At 41.2% G+C, this 18,723-nt stretch overlaps 2 protein-coding genes across 2 annotated transcripts in view; one reads left to right on the plus strand and one right to left on the minus strand.

Annotated features, from left to right (window-relative positions):
- Nucleotides 1–18,723, minus strand: part of LOC146469559 (beta-mannosidase-like) — a 31,226-nt gene that overhangs the window by 4,596 nt on the left and 7,907 nt on the right. The window contains exons 9-16 of the mRNA XM_085123198.1: nucleotides 18,201–18,294; nucleotides 17,359–17,438; nucleotides 16,385–16,433; nucleotides 15,517–15,658; nucleotides 14,271–14,450; nucleotides 13,831–13,928; nucleotides 12,945–13,013; nucleotides 11,384–11,418 (exon numbers count right to left, since the gene is read on the minus strand). Coding sequence (XP_084979324.1) covers nucleotides 11,384–11,418; nucleotides 12,945–13,013; nucleotides 13,831–13,928; nucleotides 14,271–14,450; nucleotides 15,517–15,658; nucleotides 16,385–16,433; nucleotides 17,359–17,438; nucleotides 18,201–18,294 — 747 coding nt within the window. The remainder of the gene's footprint in view (nucleotides 1–11,383; nucleotides 11,419–12,944; nucleotides 13,014–13,830; nucleotides 13,929–14,270; nucleotides 14,451–15,516; nucleotides 15,659–16,384; nucleotides 16,434–17,358; nucleotides 17,439–18,200; nucleotides 18,295–18,723) is intronic.
- Nucleotides 1,083–8,795, plus strand: LOC146469560 (uncharacterized). Its single transcript, XM_085123205.1, has 4 exons — nucleotides 1,083–1,735; nucleotides 4,697–5,279; nucleotides 6,008–6,214; nucleotides 7,392–8,795. The coding sequence occupies exons 2-4, from the start codon at nucleotides 4,704–4,706 to the stop codon at nucleotides 7,788–7,790; spliced, it is 1,182 nt and encodes a 393-aa protein (XP_084979331.1). The 5' UTR covers nucleotides 1,083–1,735; nucleotides 4,697–4,703; the 3' UTR covers nucleotides 7,791–8,795.

Raw genomic sequence — 18,723 nt, forward strand, 5'->3', positions numbered from 1 at the left:
TGGCGGATCAACATTGATTTGCCCAGTTCATCAAACACTCAGTGGTCCCCTCCATTTTGGATAAACGGTATCTACTTTAAATTTCTTGATGAAATCTTAGTAGTTTTTATTCCGTTTCATCCTTTTTTGTATATAGTTTGTTCTGGCCAATACCAATCTGGTACCAAATATGGCCGGGTTTGTCAGGAGATCTCAAGAATCCAACGTTTAAAGAGTCCTGTTAGGGTATTCGGGATAACAGAATTCTCGCAACAAAATTTTAGGGATAAGGGTTAGATAAAGACACCCTGTTAGAGCTCTCACAGATGAAGGATAAACATCACAAAATTATTGGTAAAGATCAGAAGAGTGAGTAATTGTAGGGATGAGATAATTCATAGATATACAGTAACTAGTTTTAGGGCTAACTCTGACTTTTATAGTTTAAGGGATAACAGCTTTGGCAATTTAAGGGGTGAGGAATAACGCCGGCGTTTCAAAGAATTGTATGGACTCCTGTGCCTGCGCCTATCGCGAAAATCAGACCTAAAGCCGCAATGAAACCGTTCGGTGGCTCATAGGGAGAGAACACTTGCCAGAGTCCAAACCACTTGCCAGAATCAAAAACACTTCCCAGAATCCTAAACGCTTCCCAGAGTCCAAAACACTTCCCAGAATCCTAAACGCTTCCCAGAGTCCTACCCAGAATCCTAAACGCTTCCCAGATTCCAAAACACTTCCCAGAATCCTAAACGCTTCCCAGAGTCCTAAACGCTTCCCAGAGTCCAAAACACTTCCCAGAATCCTAAACGCTTCCAAGAGTTCTTCCCAGAATCCTGAACACTTCCCAAAGGCCAAAACACTTCCCAGAATCCTAAACGCTTCCCAGAGACCTTCCCAGAGTCCTGAACGCTTCCCAGAGTCCAAAACACTTCCCAGAATCCTAAACGCTTCCCAGAGTCCTTCCCAGAACCCTAAACGCTTCAAAGAGTCCAAAACGCTTCCCAGAGTCCTTCCCAGAATCCCAAACGCTTCCCGGAGTCCAAAACGCTTCCCAGAATCCAGAAACAATAGCCGAGTCAGAAAGAATCTTACCAATGCAATAGTACTGTGTATGTTATATTAAACAAGTTGTTCCAGTTTGCGAAAGGTATCCAACGTACTCTATTTTGTTACTGCCTGTGGCACTTAAATCGACTGCACTGTACTTGTGGGCGGATTCAACAGACAATATCGCATGCAGAGTTATGTTAAGATCTGTTAATCAAGCCCGTGGTTGTTTATACATTATCTAGCTGCTTGAAATAATGACTGCAATGTAAGCAACGGATTCCAAGCCAGAATTAAAAAAAATGTTATTTTTTGTTCCTTGTTAAAAACATTTTCAAGACAAAAACAACTACGACGTTTCGACGTTGAACTAACGTCATTTTCAAGTCAAATAGCGCTGATTATAATGTATAAATACTAAAATAGACAATACTTAATTAAAAACGAATAAAAGTGTTAAGAATGTTCCTTTTTCTGTTGGTTAATTATTTTGTTACAACAAACCCCAACCCGACCTCTATTCAGGGGACACTTACCCTGGTCCCGAGGGTCTCCTCTGAATGGACGCTACTGTGTATCATATTTCGCATAATTATGCATTTAGGGCATTTACCCTCCGGTACCTGTGAATTGCACTATCTAACATCGCTCGCTCAATCAATTTCCAAATCGTCTGCTCTTCAAATATCGCCAAGGAGAGGCAAAGGTATGTTTACTCGTCTTATTAAACATGGAAGAGGTATCCGTGCTTGCATTTTACGCCGAAGATTGCGTGCTTACGTGCTTGCATGATTACGTGCTTGCAGGTTACGCCGAAGATCTTCGGCGTGGGTTCCAAATCGCCCGGCTTGTTTTTAGTTGCGTAATCCCAGAGGTAGTCTGGCGTAGACGCTGACGTGAAGAAAAATTACCTTGGCTTTTGAAAACTTATGCCTTTCAAATGAACTGTTGTTATCCAAAATATTCAGGATTTCTCTCTCCCAGAGTAGAGTTTAGGGTCAGTGCAGAGTACAGCTCAGGAAGGGGCGCCAGCCTCGACCCGTTTACCCCCAGACTCTGTATAGCACCCTGGGTCTTAAATAGTTTTAATTTTTTCTTGCTCGCTGGCACAACCCAGTAACCTGTACCTAGTAACGAGTTGTCTGTATAGAGAGGGTGTCCTTCGGTAGAGGTTCGACCACATACCCGTGACAAACAATCTGTAAACAAGATGCGAAGCTGTGAAGGATGTTTATTCAAGGTGCAGTTAATCCTGACGAAATAATTACGAATGTTGACAAAAGCTAATTTATGTGGGTAATTCAAGAACTCTTTGACCTGATTCCTTGAAAAAGATCACTGCCCTTCGAAACCGACGAATACTAAATGCAATGCAACCAAATAACGTTTAGCCTGTGAACTGGCTCCCTAGTGGGGTATATTAATGCGAAAAGAAAAATCGGCGAGCCTACGATATGTTGTAGCATATTTGCATAAATTTTACGAGTTTGCGTGTTTCTCAGCGAAAAACAAAGGAAGCCGCACACATACAATCACGCGATTGAGGACTGATTATTGAAAAATCCATCAAATTCTTTTCTTGGACTAACACAAAAAAAAATCATAAAATTAATGAATTATTACTCTCGACAAATTACTCTCGACTCTCGACAAATCACTCTCGACTCTCGACAAATCACTCTCGACTCTCGACATATACGTCTCGACTCTCGACATGTTACTCTCGACTCTCGACAATTACCTATATTCAAATTTGAGTAATTTTTTCACATGGAAGGCGTTTTAAAATCGATAATGACGGTGACAGAATATCAAGTTAACCATTTCAAATGTCATGTTATACTACTGCCTGTTATAAATCACTCACCTGCGATCTGACGCGCGAAGAATTAGTTTTTGGAAAACGTCGAATGGGGAACGGGAACGGGAATGGGGAATCTTTAAAACGAAAAATCGTTAAAAGCGGGAATCTCAGTTTAAAATCTTTAAACTAGGGAATCTTAAACACGGGAAATCTTTGAAAGAGGAAATCTTTAAAATAGGAAATCTTAAACGGAGAATCTCAGGAGTTCAGAAAAGGCGGGAATCCTAAAATGAGAATCTTTTAAAGCTGGAATCTTGTAAATGGTGATTCTTTAAAAGCGGGTTACTGGTCTATCTGTTTTCGTTGATATATTTGTCGCCCCAGTGTAACCTGAGTATCAGGCCTTCCTAAGGGGAGGGGGGTGTGATACTCACGCTACCCCAGCGAGAATCTGCAGTGACCGGAAACCAGTCATTCCGAAATGTAACACCAGAAAACTTTCGAAAATTTAAGGTGGCTCTGGACCCCTCCGGTAGAATTTTTTTGAACTTTGCAAAAAATTGTATCTAAACATGCGGACTGCAGTTCCATAATGAAAATGGTTGGTCATCGAGCTCGTTTTTTTGTTATAACCACTTCAAGGTAAACTAAATGCTTTTTTTAACAGGTCACACTGTTGCAATGGTAACCTATGATGTCAAGAAGATGATCATAACTTGTTCACAAATGTTTATACTTGTTTTTGATACCATTAATTGTTGTATCAAGTGATAAAGAATGGTTCTATTAATCTGTCAAAGTATATGTGCTGCAAAGTGATGGAAACCAGTGCCAGCCGCCTTAACATAAAAATATGATTAACTTGATATTCTATCACATTCGGACCAACTAAATAATATTCCTCTTTTGTCCGTTTAAGAGTACAAATTTAAGGTATCGTTTTGCAGTTGTGATGACCACAGATCTCCCGAACATTCAATTTTGTCTTCATCTTCAATATACTCCGTCGTTTTAGTTCTTTCAAGCCACAGAGACCATAGGTCATTTCCAGTTCGTTAATTTAATTTTTTTTGTTTCAATCATTTCTGTCTAGTTGTTACGATAGATTATAAATGTTATCATTCGATGCATGTTTTTCTTCCTTTTCATTGGCCGAGAGCAAACCACGTGACCTGCAAATAACTGCCTACAATAATGATCTGCTTATGCGCAATACTGTCCAACTGTGTTTTGCTGCGAATAATATTCTGTTCATGCGTAATTGCAACCACGCTCTTGTGTAAAAATGGCAGATCGCTTCCCTGAACTATCAGAGAGAAAATAATTATGAAAGACAAACTCGGTGATTGAATGATAAAACAATTATTGAACTCGGTTATCGCCAAACATAGTGATTTGCCAGTGTCACGCAGATCAATTATTTGCCTCAGCCTTCGGCTTCGGCAAATAATTGATCTGCTCGCCACTGACAAATCACGATATTTTGCTCAACCTCGTCCAATATTTGTTAATTATTTGCGAAGCTTAATTTCAGCAAAAATTAGTACAATGTGCAGCAATCAGCTTTTATTACAGAATCCTTGGACAGCAAGGATTATAGGAACCTCTGCTGGCTTGATGCGTTTGTCGCCTTAGCTTTTGGTACCACATATTGCTTTTTTTTTTTTTTTTTTTTTTTTTTTGCTAAGCAAGAAATTCAACCACTCTTAGTCCTGACAGCCAAGAGTCAAGCTAGAGAAGAGTATTTTCGTATTGTGAGCTTGGTTTGCCTGTGGCGCGTATACAAGAGAAATACATACTTGCGTCTGTGTTCCGATAATCAGTTCTGTATGTGTTAAACACAGAATTTTTTTGGTTCAACAGATTGAATATGGCAGTTTACCTTCTGAGGCTTCACACATCAATCTCCAGACTTCCTAAATTGTGTTTCCATGTGAGCCGAAAACAGCCTTTGGCAGGAAACATTTGCTTATTTTCAACACAAGCAAGCACCAAACCAGCCATCTTTCAGAGGATACCCAAGGAGGAACTAGTGCCTAAAATCAAGTCAAGACTTAAAGACAGACCATATATGGTAGGCTCAACTGGCCAAGGTTTCCCAGAGTTCCTTGGAGAGCCCACAGAGTCATTCCCACATGGGGTGTTTGTTAACAATCCTCACCAGGCCTCTCTCGCTGAGCTGACTGCAAAATGTATGGAATATGTGGAGGAAAACCTTACAGATAATCCTGCCATATTATTCCGCAATCTCCCAGCTCAAACTGCGCAGGATTTTTCCATCATTGCTCAGGGAATGCCGTGGAAAACTATGGATTCTAAAGGCGCCATAAACTACCGCTCAAATGTTGACAAGAATGCAGGCACATACACGGCGAGTGACGAACCTCCTCACATCACTATAGACCCACATAACGAATTCGCTTACAATGACGTCTTCCCATCCAAGGTAAGAAGTGTATTCCGTGTCTATAGTGTTCCACATGTTGGCTTCAATGTCGAACTGTTTCCCCTAAGTTTGTTTCTGTCTTACATTAATCATAAATCAGGGCTCAGTTGTTCAAACCCCAATTTGACTAATCCTGGGTTAACGTGAACTTTGATTCTCGTTTAATTACTATTCAATAACGATTTTTTCAAATGATTTTTTATCCCTCACTTTTGTTATTATGCTGTCACTTTTTCACTTTTGTTAGCTTCATTTAGCTTGCGACACATTTTTAATGAGCGAGTTGAAAACCTCGGTTTACCTTTAATCGTGGACTATTGGGCCCCAGAAGGAACAATTTTCAATCAGAGACATTTTTTTCCGGAAGGGAGGAGGAACTCCTTATAGTGAAAGAGATTAAGGTATGACTTACAACAAATACGCCCATGCAATTAAAGCGATGCTCAGTAGAATACCTGGTTGTAACGTAATCATTAACCGCGTGGTACCTTGTGAATTAGCGGAGAAATTCCGTCGGAGACGTTGAAGGGTTTAATGACTATGGCAGATCATAAAGGAGTGAAAACAAAAACTACAACTTTATAAAACAAATTAGAACTTTTAGCTTTTCAAAGTGTCACTTAAACAGCCGACACACTCCTTTGAAATTTCACATTCAAACCCTCTCATCGCTAACAGAATCCATTTCTAGGTGCTAATTAGTACTCGTCACCCTCCCCACCCCACAGATTTTCTTTTTCTGCGTCCAAGAGCCTGCTGACGGCTGCGGCGGTGAAACAGCTATTGTTAAAAACAGTGACGTTCTCTCCGCACTGGATCCCGACATTGTCCAGAAATTTGAAGAAAAACAAGTGCGATACGTGAGATACTACCCTCACAAGTCCAATGGAGAGTATCTGAACTGGCAGTTTGTATATCAAACGGACGACAGAGAGGTGAGTACAAGCTGCAAGACACTCGCTTTTTTGTGTTCTTAAAACTCGCGGAAGGACGAACTAATCAGCAAACAACGGCGCTCTCAATGAGGTAGAGGCATTTACGGTTAATCTCTCCCCTACGGTTAACAGACATCTGAAAAAAAAAGTCAATTGCTGTATTGAAAGTTCAAAATAAGTTTCCATTGTTGAAAAACACATTTTTAAAGTCTACAGGTCTCTAACGACCTTTCCCGGATGGAAAAAAAAAATGGTTGAAATATGGTACATCAGCCACTAGACAAGACACAAAACGTCCTAACAAGCGATCTTGACAATCTCTAAAACGCAAATTGTGGATAGGGATTTTTTTTCACGACCAACAGTTAAAATTGTCCATTTTTTGCGCCCAACGACTAAAATTTTTGGTCATTTTACGACTAACGATTAACCTCATTGAGTCCCTCAATAACGTGAATAATCAAGAAGTGCCAAAAGCGTGGACTCTCGCTCGCAAGCCTTGCACACTCTCAACATTCGTACTGGTTGCATACCATTTGCTTTAAAACCGCGCGTTCACACGCTAACCCCACTTACTTATACCTACAAATAAACTAGGTAGGCACTTGAAGCTCTTGCCTTACGTAAATGCTGGTTTCCTTAATTTTAAGTTTTTTTTTCCTCCACTATCAGTATATCATCATAAAGGACTTACCCACAAAGGTTTCTACTCAGATTGAAAACGCGAGCGTTCTTACAATGACCTATAACAGGTCACAATGCGCTTAAATTTACCTACACCGGCCTACAATTGAGTTACAGTGAGCTACAACGAGCTACAGTTGTCATCAGCTACCTCCAGTGTGCCCCGGGCAATGAGCATTATTCCAATACTTCGCATATGTAAGTTGTCACCCAATTACCTTCAGCCTCCCTCCCCTCCCCTCCCATCCCCAAAATTTAATCTATACGTTATTACTTGTGTCTGGAGAGATAACATGCATGAAGCAGTATCATCAAAACTATAACCTCAAAGTTACTGGAAACTTTTTGTGAGTGTTTTATTGCATTCCATAATCAGGCGAATCCATTCGAGAAAAAAACCAGATTGTGTTCGATTGAATGAGATCGACCATATCGTAAATTAAATGTATGTTTATTTTATTATCGGATTGACATGTACATTTTTGTTTTGTAGGTTGTGGAAAAACAAGCCAGGGAACAAGGCACTAACCTCACATGGGACCCAAGTGGAGATTTGTACACCTGGCAAAACAAGCACCCCTGCATATATCACCCGATAACAGGAAAGAAGACATGGTTTAACCAGATAGCAACACATCATGGCTCGTATTACCGGTTACTGCCAGGAAAAGCAGAGATTCCAGAAACTAAACTGGCCGGTAACACTCGCTACGGCGATGGCAGCGTAATCGAGCCCGAGGTAATCCAACACATACTGACCAGCGGGTGGTCATGCGCAGTGGGGTTCAAGTGGAGGAAGGGCGATTTGTTAGTGTTGGATAAGCTAGCTGTTCAGCATGCGAGAATTAGCTATAAAGGCGACAGAGAGATCGTAGTTTGTTTGACTTCTTAACACCAATAAAGTTTCAGTTCAGGACTTCTCAAGCAATGCGTAGAAGTCCATGCAAAGACGTATTCAGTAGACATATTTGGATTTTAATTATAATAAAACCTTTATCGCACGGCGGCCATGTTGAGTCTCAGGAGAATAAAAAGCTTTGTTCTGCACGGCAATCCTCGCACTGAATTCGCGTCTGGCCGAGGCTTGCTGTGCGAAAACAAACTCTTTATTCCCCCAAGACTCAACATGGCCGCTGAGTGATAAGGGTCTATCGTTGCCTTTGCAGTGATGCCTAGGAGCCTTATGGTCGGCACACATGAGGGGAAATGTCCCCAGTACTATTCCCTCAGACAAATCCCTTGCGTGTTTACACGGGGGAACTGGTTCCAGGGATTAGACGTTTTGACAAAAATGGGACAAGTGAAGTGTTCACGTGAGGGGACTGGTTACACTCTTTTCTTTTTATAAGAATATTGTTTTTCCGGCCCAGGATGAATTTTCTTATTTTTCTGCCGATGTTAGGCTGCAAAATATTCTTGTGAATATTCTTAGATTACATTTATATCCATGTCCTTTGTGCTGTGTACCATCATATGTATTACATGTACCGTTCATCGAACTGTCAGTAGCATCGAACATTTGGCTAGTGCAGGTTGTTTTATCCTTTTCTTGGCTAGTTTCAGTAGTTTTGCCGTTAAGAGAAAGGAAGAATTTTATACGTTCTAGTTAAAAACATATAATTGTATTGTATTTACAATTATTCAACACAAAAAAATTATATTCTTTTCAAAATCTCAGCCTCGGGCTTATTCTTAAAATATTCTTAAATTTCGCAAATTTCAAGTTCAGAACGAGAAAGAAGAATTAATCATCATGCGTTCACGTTGTTCATAAAACCTTGAATGTGGTCAATCCACGTTGTTGTTTTGCAGAGGACGACAAAGAAAGTTTAAAACGCACGTGCAAGGACAGTGTTGTTTCCTGACGTTCTCGCTGCCGTCGCTGTCGTTGCTTTTAAGTTCCATAATGTTAGGGCGCCACGCCTCTTGTGGCGTATTATAATAATAATAATAATGATAATGATAATGATAATGATAATGATAATGATAATGATAATGATAATGATAATGATAATGATAATGATAACGATAACGATAACGATGACGATGACGATGATGATGATGATAATGATAATGATAATGATAATGATAATGATAATGATAACGATAACGATAACGATCATGATGATGATGATGATAATGATAATGATCATGATAATGATAATGATAATGATAATGATAATGATAATGATAATGATAATGATAATGATAATGATAATGATAATGATAATGATAACAACTTTATTTATCCACGGAATCCTTATCACTAAAAAGTGGTCTTCTGAAGAGCCGTGCGCATTAAACCTAGTGCTAAAAAGCTAAGGCATTAAAATTAATGAACACAATTGAAAAATCCTATAATAGGTGCTAAAACTAAGTTAGAGAAATTCTAAAATGCAATAGCGGAATAGAAACTATTTAAAGTAGTGGCCTGCTTAGCCTCCGCTGACAGACTGTTCCATGTTACTGCGCCCCTATAACGAAAACTTTTCTTGAGGGCCTCAGTGTTCGGTCACGGAATAAACAAGTTATGTTGTGCACCTCGCAGATTATGTCTATGGATGGTATTAACGCTAGCGAATTTATCAGACAGGTATTCGGGTACGAGGTTATTTACAGTTTTGAACATTAAAGATTTCAGTTGTTTTGCACGTCTGTCAGCGAGGCTATTCCATTTTTAAATGCTCTTAAAAGAGCATGTCCGATAACAAACAAAATTCTGTTTTTTCATCAAGTTCAGGCTGATTGTTCTTGTGAAGGCTACTTCGGTTTCTCGACATTCCCCCCTTGACCAACTCACTGTTGGTGAATCAGTTTCCTAATCATGTCATCAGTGGCTGATGCTGCTCGTCTCGGGGATCTTGAATTTTCCAGAGGAAGGTCGGGCTGCTGGACAACTCCAACTTCCTTCTCAGGTGAGTCTCGGTTTCCTGCGCTTACTTCTAGTGGGAACAGCTTTAAGATACATTAGGTCTCCGCAAGATTAGGAGCTTTCCTTTCTTGCTTGCCACTCGCAGCACAGCACCTCGTTTGAACCATCTCTGCCCTCGATCAACTCAGTGATCTCCCCTAATCTCCGACTGCTGCTCGCTAGGCTGTCATCGTGAATCAGAACTACGTCTCCAGTCTCTACCACCTTGTTCTGACCTCCTTTACCACCGCAAGTAGTCCTACGAGGTACTCTTTGGACCAACGTTTCCAGAATTGTGTGAGGAGTTTGTCGAGGTGCTGTTTAAGGTTTTCGTCTTCAAGGATCCTCAGGATACTCGATTCACTGATTTCTTCGGCTGTCGCAGCCATCTCTTTACTATGTGGTTCTTTTCTCTCATTCTTCGCCGACTGCAGATTTCTAATGAACTCTAGGATAAGTGCCGTTATTCTGAATAGTTTCGTGGCATTGCTGAACCGTTCACAGTAGAGGACTTTAGCCAGCTTTACAGGCTTGATAGGCGTAGGCTCTTAAATCATGTTCACTGTGGTAGTTTCATGTGCGATATTCTCTGGACTCCGTTCCATTACTTTGAATTCTCTTGTACACTCTTCAGTCTGATCCTCTTCATTAGAATAAGTTTCAAGTTTCGAGTAGTTCTTAGGCGGGCCTTTTAACCTGACAGAACTTTCCCACCACAGGCTGCTATGCACGAGTTCTGACGCTAGCCACCCTCTCGAGCCAACTTCAACAGGATTCTCAATTCCATCGGTCAACTTGTGAATCTCGTCCATCCTGTTCTGAACGAACTGTTTGTATTCTTTGTTGGCCCGGATCCAGTAAAACACTGTGATGCTGTCGGTCCAACAGAAAACTTCTTCGATGGTTATCACCTGGGAAAAGGCTTCTCGTACGGCTGAGTTCAAACGTGCCAGGATCAGGGCGGCAAGCAGTTCAAGTCATGAGCGATGACGGCGTGACTCTAGTCTTGGACGCTACGAGGCTGGTCCTGTATCCGTCTTCGATACGACATTGGAGTTTCGCAATGCAATATTAGAGTTTCACAAAGCGACACGATAATGAAGTTTTACGATGCGTCATCGGAGTTTTAGGACGCGATATCGGAGTTTCACAATGCGACATCGGACTTCACAATGCGACATTGGAGTTTCACGATACGACATCGGAGCTTCACGAAGCGACATTGGAGAAAAACTTCTCCGATGCGTGATCGGAGTTTTACGATGCGATATCGGAGTTTCACAATTCGACATTGGACTTTACAATGCGACATTGGAGTTTTACGATGCGACATTGGCGGTTAACAATGCGACATTGTTTTATCCAAGCATCATTTCTGTAACACGTTTTCAATTCAAAGGTTGCTCAGCAAGTTTGACTGAGTTTCCGACCGGTGTGGAGAAGGTCATGGGTTTTGAATGTAGTTAAGTGATAAATAATAAAGCTCCACGTTTTTCAACTTTCTCGTAACACTTGTGATTGCGCTCCTGTTTTACGGACCTAATTATAAATTTGCATTATAATGCACGACTTACTGCCAGTAGATTGTCCCCATAGTCCTTCCTTGGCCCTATCAAGAGCAGCAGGTGTATGTTAATACTTTAACTTGCGGATTTCACAATTACACCTCGCTCAATGTGTGGTGGCACATTTTTAAGCCGCCGTTACACGTTGAAACTTTTAGCTGAAACTTGTGTGCAACGGCGAACGAGACCAGTTTCACGAAGTGGTGTTACACGGTGAAACTCTTGTTTTTTCACCACTGCGACCGTTGCGAGCCGTTGCAGAAGTAGAAAGCGGTTCTACTTTTCGAGAAACTTGTCTCGCAACGGAAGTTCGAAAAAGTTTCACGAAACCGATCATGTTACACGGTGCAACGCCTGCTGAAACTTTTCAGCTAAAAGTTTCAACGTGAAACGGCGGCTTTAGCCTGTTCTTCTGTGTATCGTGAAATTCTGAAAGTGTGACCTTTCAAGTGAAAGCTAGGAAGTGAAAGCTATTAAGTTTTCTGCGGCGCCATACGTTGCACATAGGCTGTATATAATGCGGCTCTCACTATTGAGTCTATGATCAAAATCTTTTAGCGTAGCTGTTCAAATGAATGTTATTGAGCAGTCCTTTCCTGTAATGCTGTTCACTGTGTTTTCAGGGTGTTAAAACTTTAGAGTCTTTGGTATAAACTGTAATCTATGAGCTACCAAGCAGAACCTTCCTTAATCGCCGTGGCAAAAGTTCGAGTCTCGTTTAAGCTCAACGTTTTTAAGACTCCCCAACCCGTAACTTGAAGAACCCGTCCCAACATTGCAATCAACGGTTGGGAGGCTAAACAAAGATATCAGGTCGGCCTAAGAATAGGAAACAGAATTTGGGCTAAAAACCGTACAAATTAACCAGACAGCAGTTTACTGATTGTTCCACTTAAGTAAAGTCGCGGAAATTGAGGTTCCAAGAAAATAATGGAAATTTTAAGTGCGATTTGCTCACAATATAAACTACCAACTAGCCTGTGAACAGGCTCCCGTAGCCGGATAGGGCGAAGGAAATGGCGAAGGAAAAGGCCGCGAGCGAAGCGAGCCGAGTGAAGCTGGCCGAGGGGGTCCCTCCTCCCCCCTAGTCCTCCCTCGGCCAGCTCCCCTCTCGGCACAGTTTTCCCCCGGCTCGCTTCGCTCGCGGTGTTTTCTTTCGTCCTATCCCCTACCGTAGCCTGTTCACAGGCTAACTACCAACGATTTTCGTTGATTTCGTTTTTTTCCTCAATTCGTTTTGATTGTGAGTTTCAGATGCTGTACAGCGGTGAGAGAAACTCGCACGCAACATCACCACAAAACACATCAAATTTCAAATATCCCTTGGGTGATCCCCAAGGTAACTTTCATGAATGCTGGCATCGCATGCGCTCTGCACCCACCGCCGTACAACAATTCAAACCCAGCAATCAAACCGCCATGAAAATTACCGAAAATCACCGGTAGTTTACGCGATCAAGCGATCCGAAATTGCACTTAAAAGCAGCGCAAGAAAGCGCCCAAACATTACAGCAGAAATCATGTGTCGACTGCCCATATCAGCCGTTAGAAGGAATAAGCGAGCTTTTACCTGCACTGATTCATTCTGAAAACGTCTGTAGTGTTCAGTCTCCATCTTCATGCACTGAGCTTGTGTCACCTATCAACAAAAGTGTTTAATACCTTACTACACTAATACTTTAATACGTTTAATGTCACCATGATCTGAAGTCAGTTATATTTTATTATGAGTCTTATAGTGCTGAGTATGACGTACATTTTGTACCTCATGGTGTTTAAAGGAAACCTCCACTCCGACAACAAATTGACGGTAAGAGAAAGAAAGAGTATCTAAATTCTAAATTTTAGTTTCAAAGTAGAAATAACATTCAAGTGCGCAAAAAATTAGATATGATTATCGCCTATTTTCGATTTTAAATTTCCCCGGCGCCGCCATTTTGGATTTCATGACGTCATACGGTTGCCGCCATTGTCAGCAAGCAGAACTTCAAAAGAACAACCGTATTACGTCATGAAATCCCAGATGGCGGCGCCCAAGAAATTTGATATGAAAAATAGGCGATAATCAATTTCTGTTTATGTTCGACACAGAAATATTATTTCCATGTTTTCCATCGAAATTTGAAATTAGATTGTATCTTCAACAATTTTACGTTAATTTATTTCAAGAGTGGAGGTTTCCTTTGACAAAGTATCCCTTTTAATAACTTCTCCCCAGTACTTTTATAAGAGAAGTATGGAAACAAGATAGGAGAATTTGTTCTTTGATATTAGGGATTAAAGGGTTAACTAGTAATCACCAACGAGAGGTTCAAGTTTGTGTTTTACGTTTGTTCGATACAATCTCCCTCCGCATCCATCACGTCGGCTTGGTCGAAATTCTTCGTTCGCGATCTCGAAGAACTTCTAAAAAAAGAAACGCGGTGAAGAGATTGAATGGTCCACTGTGTTCATACCTGAGTAAGAAATAGAGTATCCTTGTATTTCTTCAGGGAATCTAACGAATTGGGCAATTTAAAGTGCTTACTCGCTTGATCCAACATCTGTTCATTACCTGCGGTACAAAAGAGGGAAGCCTTGATGATAGCTCAAACCGTAACCTCAACAACAACTCAGCCAATTCGTAATAATATCATTTTTTTTTTAATTTATTTTTGTTTTTCGTTCATTTAATTCTTAATCCTCACTAGTTGTGAAATCGTACCACGTCCTTTACATGACCCATACGCGGTTTACATTTCAAATTCCAAGGTAGACAGCCCAGTAACTATCATGGGTCTCTTGGTCTCTTTGATCTTTTTGAACAACCGCGGTCACATTTCTTCAACCAAGAGCGCGGGACCAGTCACACACAATTTTATTCTGTGATTGAGTGTATCGTCGTCATTACACTAACCATTTCCGTGGTGCTGCCGATGATCCATAAATTCACTGTTATATGTCCAGTCCTCCGGTACAGACACCTCAGCTATCGTTTCAAAAGACGGGTAGGACTGGAAACCATACTCAGATGCAAAGCGCGGCTTAGGGTAGCCACTCACATTCCAGCAATCCATTTTGTAGTCGTAAAAGTGCACTGAGAAGAGATGGAATAGAATTTCTCATCAATGGCAATTCTATGAGACGTGCATTGTAAAGGAACAGAGAAACTTTACTACTTTTGTGGGATCACGAAAGGTTTTAGGGAAGTGCTCAAAACTACTATACTCGAACAGGATCCACCAAACCACAAAATAGATGGTGGTCTCTGCCTGCACCCCCCTTCCTCAACCTCAAAAGATGGTGTCTTTCTTGCATAGCCACCACTCTATCCAGCAGTAAAAATGACAGTGAGATTCAAATCTCACTTTTCTTATTTAGCCAGCAATTCTGACTCTTGCTAGCTGAACATTTCTGTGTCAACGTAGTTTTAAAGCCCATAAAATTTTGTCGGTAATGTTCGCGAGATAGGTGGTGTCTTCGATAGCCCCCTAATCCAGACAAGGTAGGTCCTCTTTGAACAACAAACGTAAACTTTAAAGGGCATTGAGTGCGACATTTGCTACTTCACTTCTATACCATCGAAATTCTATTTTTTTTTTCCACAGAAAAGTGAAATCTTGCTACATCCGCACAATTTGGATCTTCAGTTGTCATCGTTAGCATTGTATCATTTGTGAAAGAAGGTCAGGACTTCATTCAGCCCATTTCACTGATGCTGTTCAACGCGCACTATTTTTACGAGGAGGGCTTATATTCAGAATCTTATGGTGTTCGGGAAAAAGATTTTATTGGTTGATCAACCCCATTTACCAATATTTTACCTTCATTTTAAAAACGTGCAAGACATCCACGAGAATACGAAATATTGCTGAGCCATCCATCGTCCCCTTTTTATTCCATCACTTAGCAACTCTCCAAAGAGGCTGCTGGTTGTTTGGCCACCTCCCACAAGATTCACCCGACGACCGCCCTCGCCACATCGGTTTACCAGCCAACTCCCCAATAGGGTCCACCACTTTTTATCACACCCACTCCTACTTCTTTACCATCCCGCCCGGTACTCTTTGACCCACCCCTCCCTTGTGTCAGGAGCCCATTACTAATGTAATGGGTAATGGGTAATGGGTAACGGGCTCCTGCTTGTGTATTATATGGCTTACCATCTCCCCAGTAGGGACTGCCTGGGTTTTTCGCCACCCACCCTTCTTTCTCTGTATCCACTCCATTTGAAGGAGACGAGGAGAGGAAAGGCCGACTTTCATCCTCTTCCTCCAACGTCTCTCGTATCGTATCTATAAACAGCTGAAAAATAAAATAGCACGCGAAAGCTAAGCTGCAACTCGTCAGTGAAAATGATGAAGGAATTGATCGTTTAGGAAAGAGAAGAGTGTTGGAGCGCCCAGCAACTGATCAACCTCTGACTGACCGGTACATCTTAATACAAAGATACTTGCCCGGTTTATAACTATATGCGGGAAAAGCAGACCTTAGCAGGGGCTATATGAATCCAAAAGAAAATTGGGGGTAACCACGCGTATTTCAGAGATAACTGGCAACAAAAGGTCTAAAATCTCTACATAACAATACAATACAAAAATACCTTGTTTGCGTTATTGACCAAGCGTGAGGTCAAGATGGCTGGATATTGGCCAAGTTTTCTTGCGTTTTTCGTCTCGGTCATAAAAACGCAAAAACGCAATTATCCAGCCATCTTGACCTCACACTTGGTCAATAACGCATATGCATTACTACTCACCGTCCTTAAGAAACTCAGGTTTCTCCGGACACTCCCAAGATGCACAAAGCGTGTCAGCAATAGCAAAACGACCCCCATTCCTTTAAGAAATGGTGCAAAGGTATATCGAACTGGAGGGTGGGGAAGAAGTTGGGGGAAAAACTTTTGTGATGTGGTCTTGCCCCAGGGCTTTGTTCGCGCTCTGTCTATTTTGCATTCTCCAAAAATTGTGTGGATTACCTTAAAAATGGAACCCCAATAAAGACTCCATGGGAACATTCAACAGAACTTACCTTGACATAATCACTGGTGTATCTCGAATACATGGAAGTCGTGTTGTACCTGCGGGTATTAAAATAACAAGATAACTGGTAAATTGCAAAAATGGTGAGTGCTGTGGTTAGAACAGGAAAGATAACACAATCTTCTTTGGTTGTTCCAACCAGAACTAACTGTTGGTCTGGTCCGCATTTCATTTTCCCGCCAACCTCTCAGCCGAGTAATCATAACCAAGAAGCGTCTTGCCTTATGCAAGGGTCGCTATATTGGCGAAGGGGATCAAACACCGCCTGAGGAAACAGCCGGGCACGGACGCAGCGACAAAGGTAACGTAAAATTATTCTCAACGTAAATATAAGCCTCCCTCAACTATAAGACGTTCAAATCTAAACACGAAAATCCTTCAATTCCGATAATGGACCCAGCCTCATGGACTGCAAGTTGACCACGCTTGCATATTTAAACCTATGAAAGTTTTGAAAAGCAAAATTTCAGCCAACAATAAAATACCAGACAGTTAAGCCTTAATAGCCCCTTAAACGAATATAATTCCTGGAAAAATGTTAAGAATTTGACAGGTGCACACAGGAATAAAAAATATATCTCCAATGTATAAAGGGTATATTCAACATTTGCCAAAACTCCTTACTTAGCTGGAGCTCAAAATCAAGTAGCTGCCATTAATAATTTCCCTGTAATGATAGATGTCGAAACAAAATACTAAGCAAAGGCGTATATTACATCAAGAAACAAAAGAGGAAAGCTAAAACTAAGGGAGGGCTGCAATAAACATTGGCACATCCAATGAGATAAAATAATCGGGGTTGCGCTCTCGTTCTTCACGCCTCGCGGCTTCGCTGCTCACTTCCCGCGCGTTGGCCAAGCAGTCTTCGAATCGCGCTCACTTTACCATCTTCAATTAAAGATAATCAAGACTTTTCGTCATCTAATAATGCGAGGAAATGGACCACTCTTCACTCAAACTCACCAGTTTTCTGCCAGCGCTGCTTCAATTTCATTGTTGCCACTCCACACCATGAGGGATGGGTGATGGTGCAAACGCCGCACCTGCGAATGACAAATGCATTCCGGTTCATGATCTCTTCACGTTCTTGTTTGATTCTGCAGATGTATGGCGGTGAAGACACAGGAAAAGAAAGAGTTTCCAAAGCTTGTGTGGCAGGCACAGAGAGGGGACCGGAAGGGGATTATGGATTGAGCGGGAAATATGGGGGGCTTACCATGTACATGTACACAAACCACCCCTTTGGAATCGAGGTGTAAATATTGAATGATTCAGCTTGCCCTAATGGGAGATGGATAGCGTACCAAATGTAACAGTATCAACAGAAAAGCTCAGAAAGAGGAGCAGTGGTACATCATTTTATAACCAGAAACCCGCAATTTCCCGTAATTCCTGTACTCTGTCCTTTTCAAGCCTTGGTGAAGGGAATCGCTCCTTGTAAGCATGCTTTGAAATGATGAAAGGAATTATGAACTCCTATTATTTATTTATTTATTTATTTATTTATTTATTTAGTTGTTTATTTATTTATTTATTTATTTATTTATTTATTTATTTACGTGACCATTGACAGAAAACGTCATCTGTTCTGCACGCATTGCGTGCCTATGCCAGCTGTCCCTCGCGCACGTGAGTTCTGACCTTTCCCACCCTCTTCCCTTTATGAAAAATAGCGGGGATTTTTAATTGCGTTACACAGATGCCCCTCCCACATTTTCTTGAAGAAGGGGAGGATAGCTGTGCCTAGGCGGAGGAGTTTTCTGGAAAGATGTTAAGATCATCAAATGTTGAGTACAAAAACCTACCTGATATCGTACTTCCTCCTTCACTGAATCTAAGAATCCCGTGTCGGCTGGATACAAGGCGCAGGCAAACATGAATTCTTCCCACACAAGTAACCTGAAAAAACAATTGCTCATTGATAATAAATTTCAGATTATTCCATCACACAGTACACGCTTACAAATTCTGAATCTGGTGCACATTATACGGAAATGTATCACCACATTAGTATATTCTACATTTATTAAAAACTGGATCATTGGTATAATGCATTTCCAGGGATTTGATTGGCTTAGCAACCATGGTATATGAGCCATTACACCATGCTCGATACTCTGGTAGTTCTTACAAAGCGGAATCAGCAAGATCTAGCGAAATTTCTTAAGCGTTTTTAATAAAACAATTATTCCAATCCCGTTTGTTGCATATGAGATGATTATAGCCAACTCGGTGCGTATCTCATCTCCAACGCCGGCTCGTGGAATAATTGTTAAATACATCGCTGATTTGCCAGCCGGGAGGTCCGCATAGGAAAAAACTGTGCCC

This window comes from Pavona decussata, unplaced genomic scaffold (genome assembly GCF_977016875.1).
Source record: "Pavona decussata unplaced genomic scaffold, jaPavDecu1.1 SCAFFOLD_122, whole genome shotgun sequence".
Taxonomy (NCBI): Eukaryota; Metazoa; Cnidaria; class Anthozoa; order Scleractinia; family Agariciidae; genus Pavona; species Pavona decussata.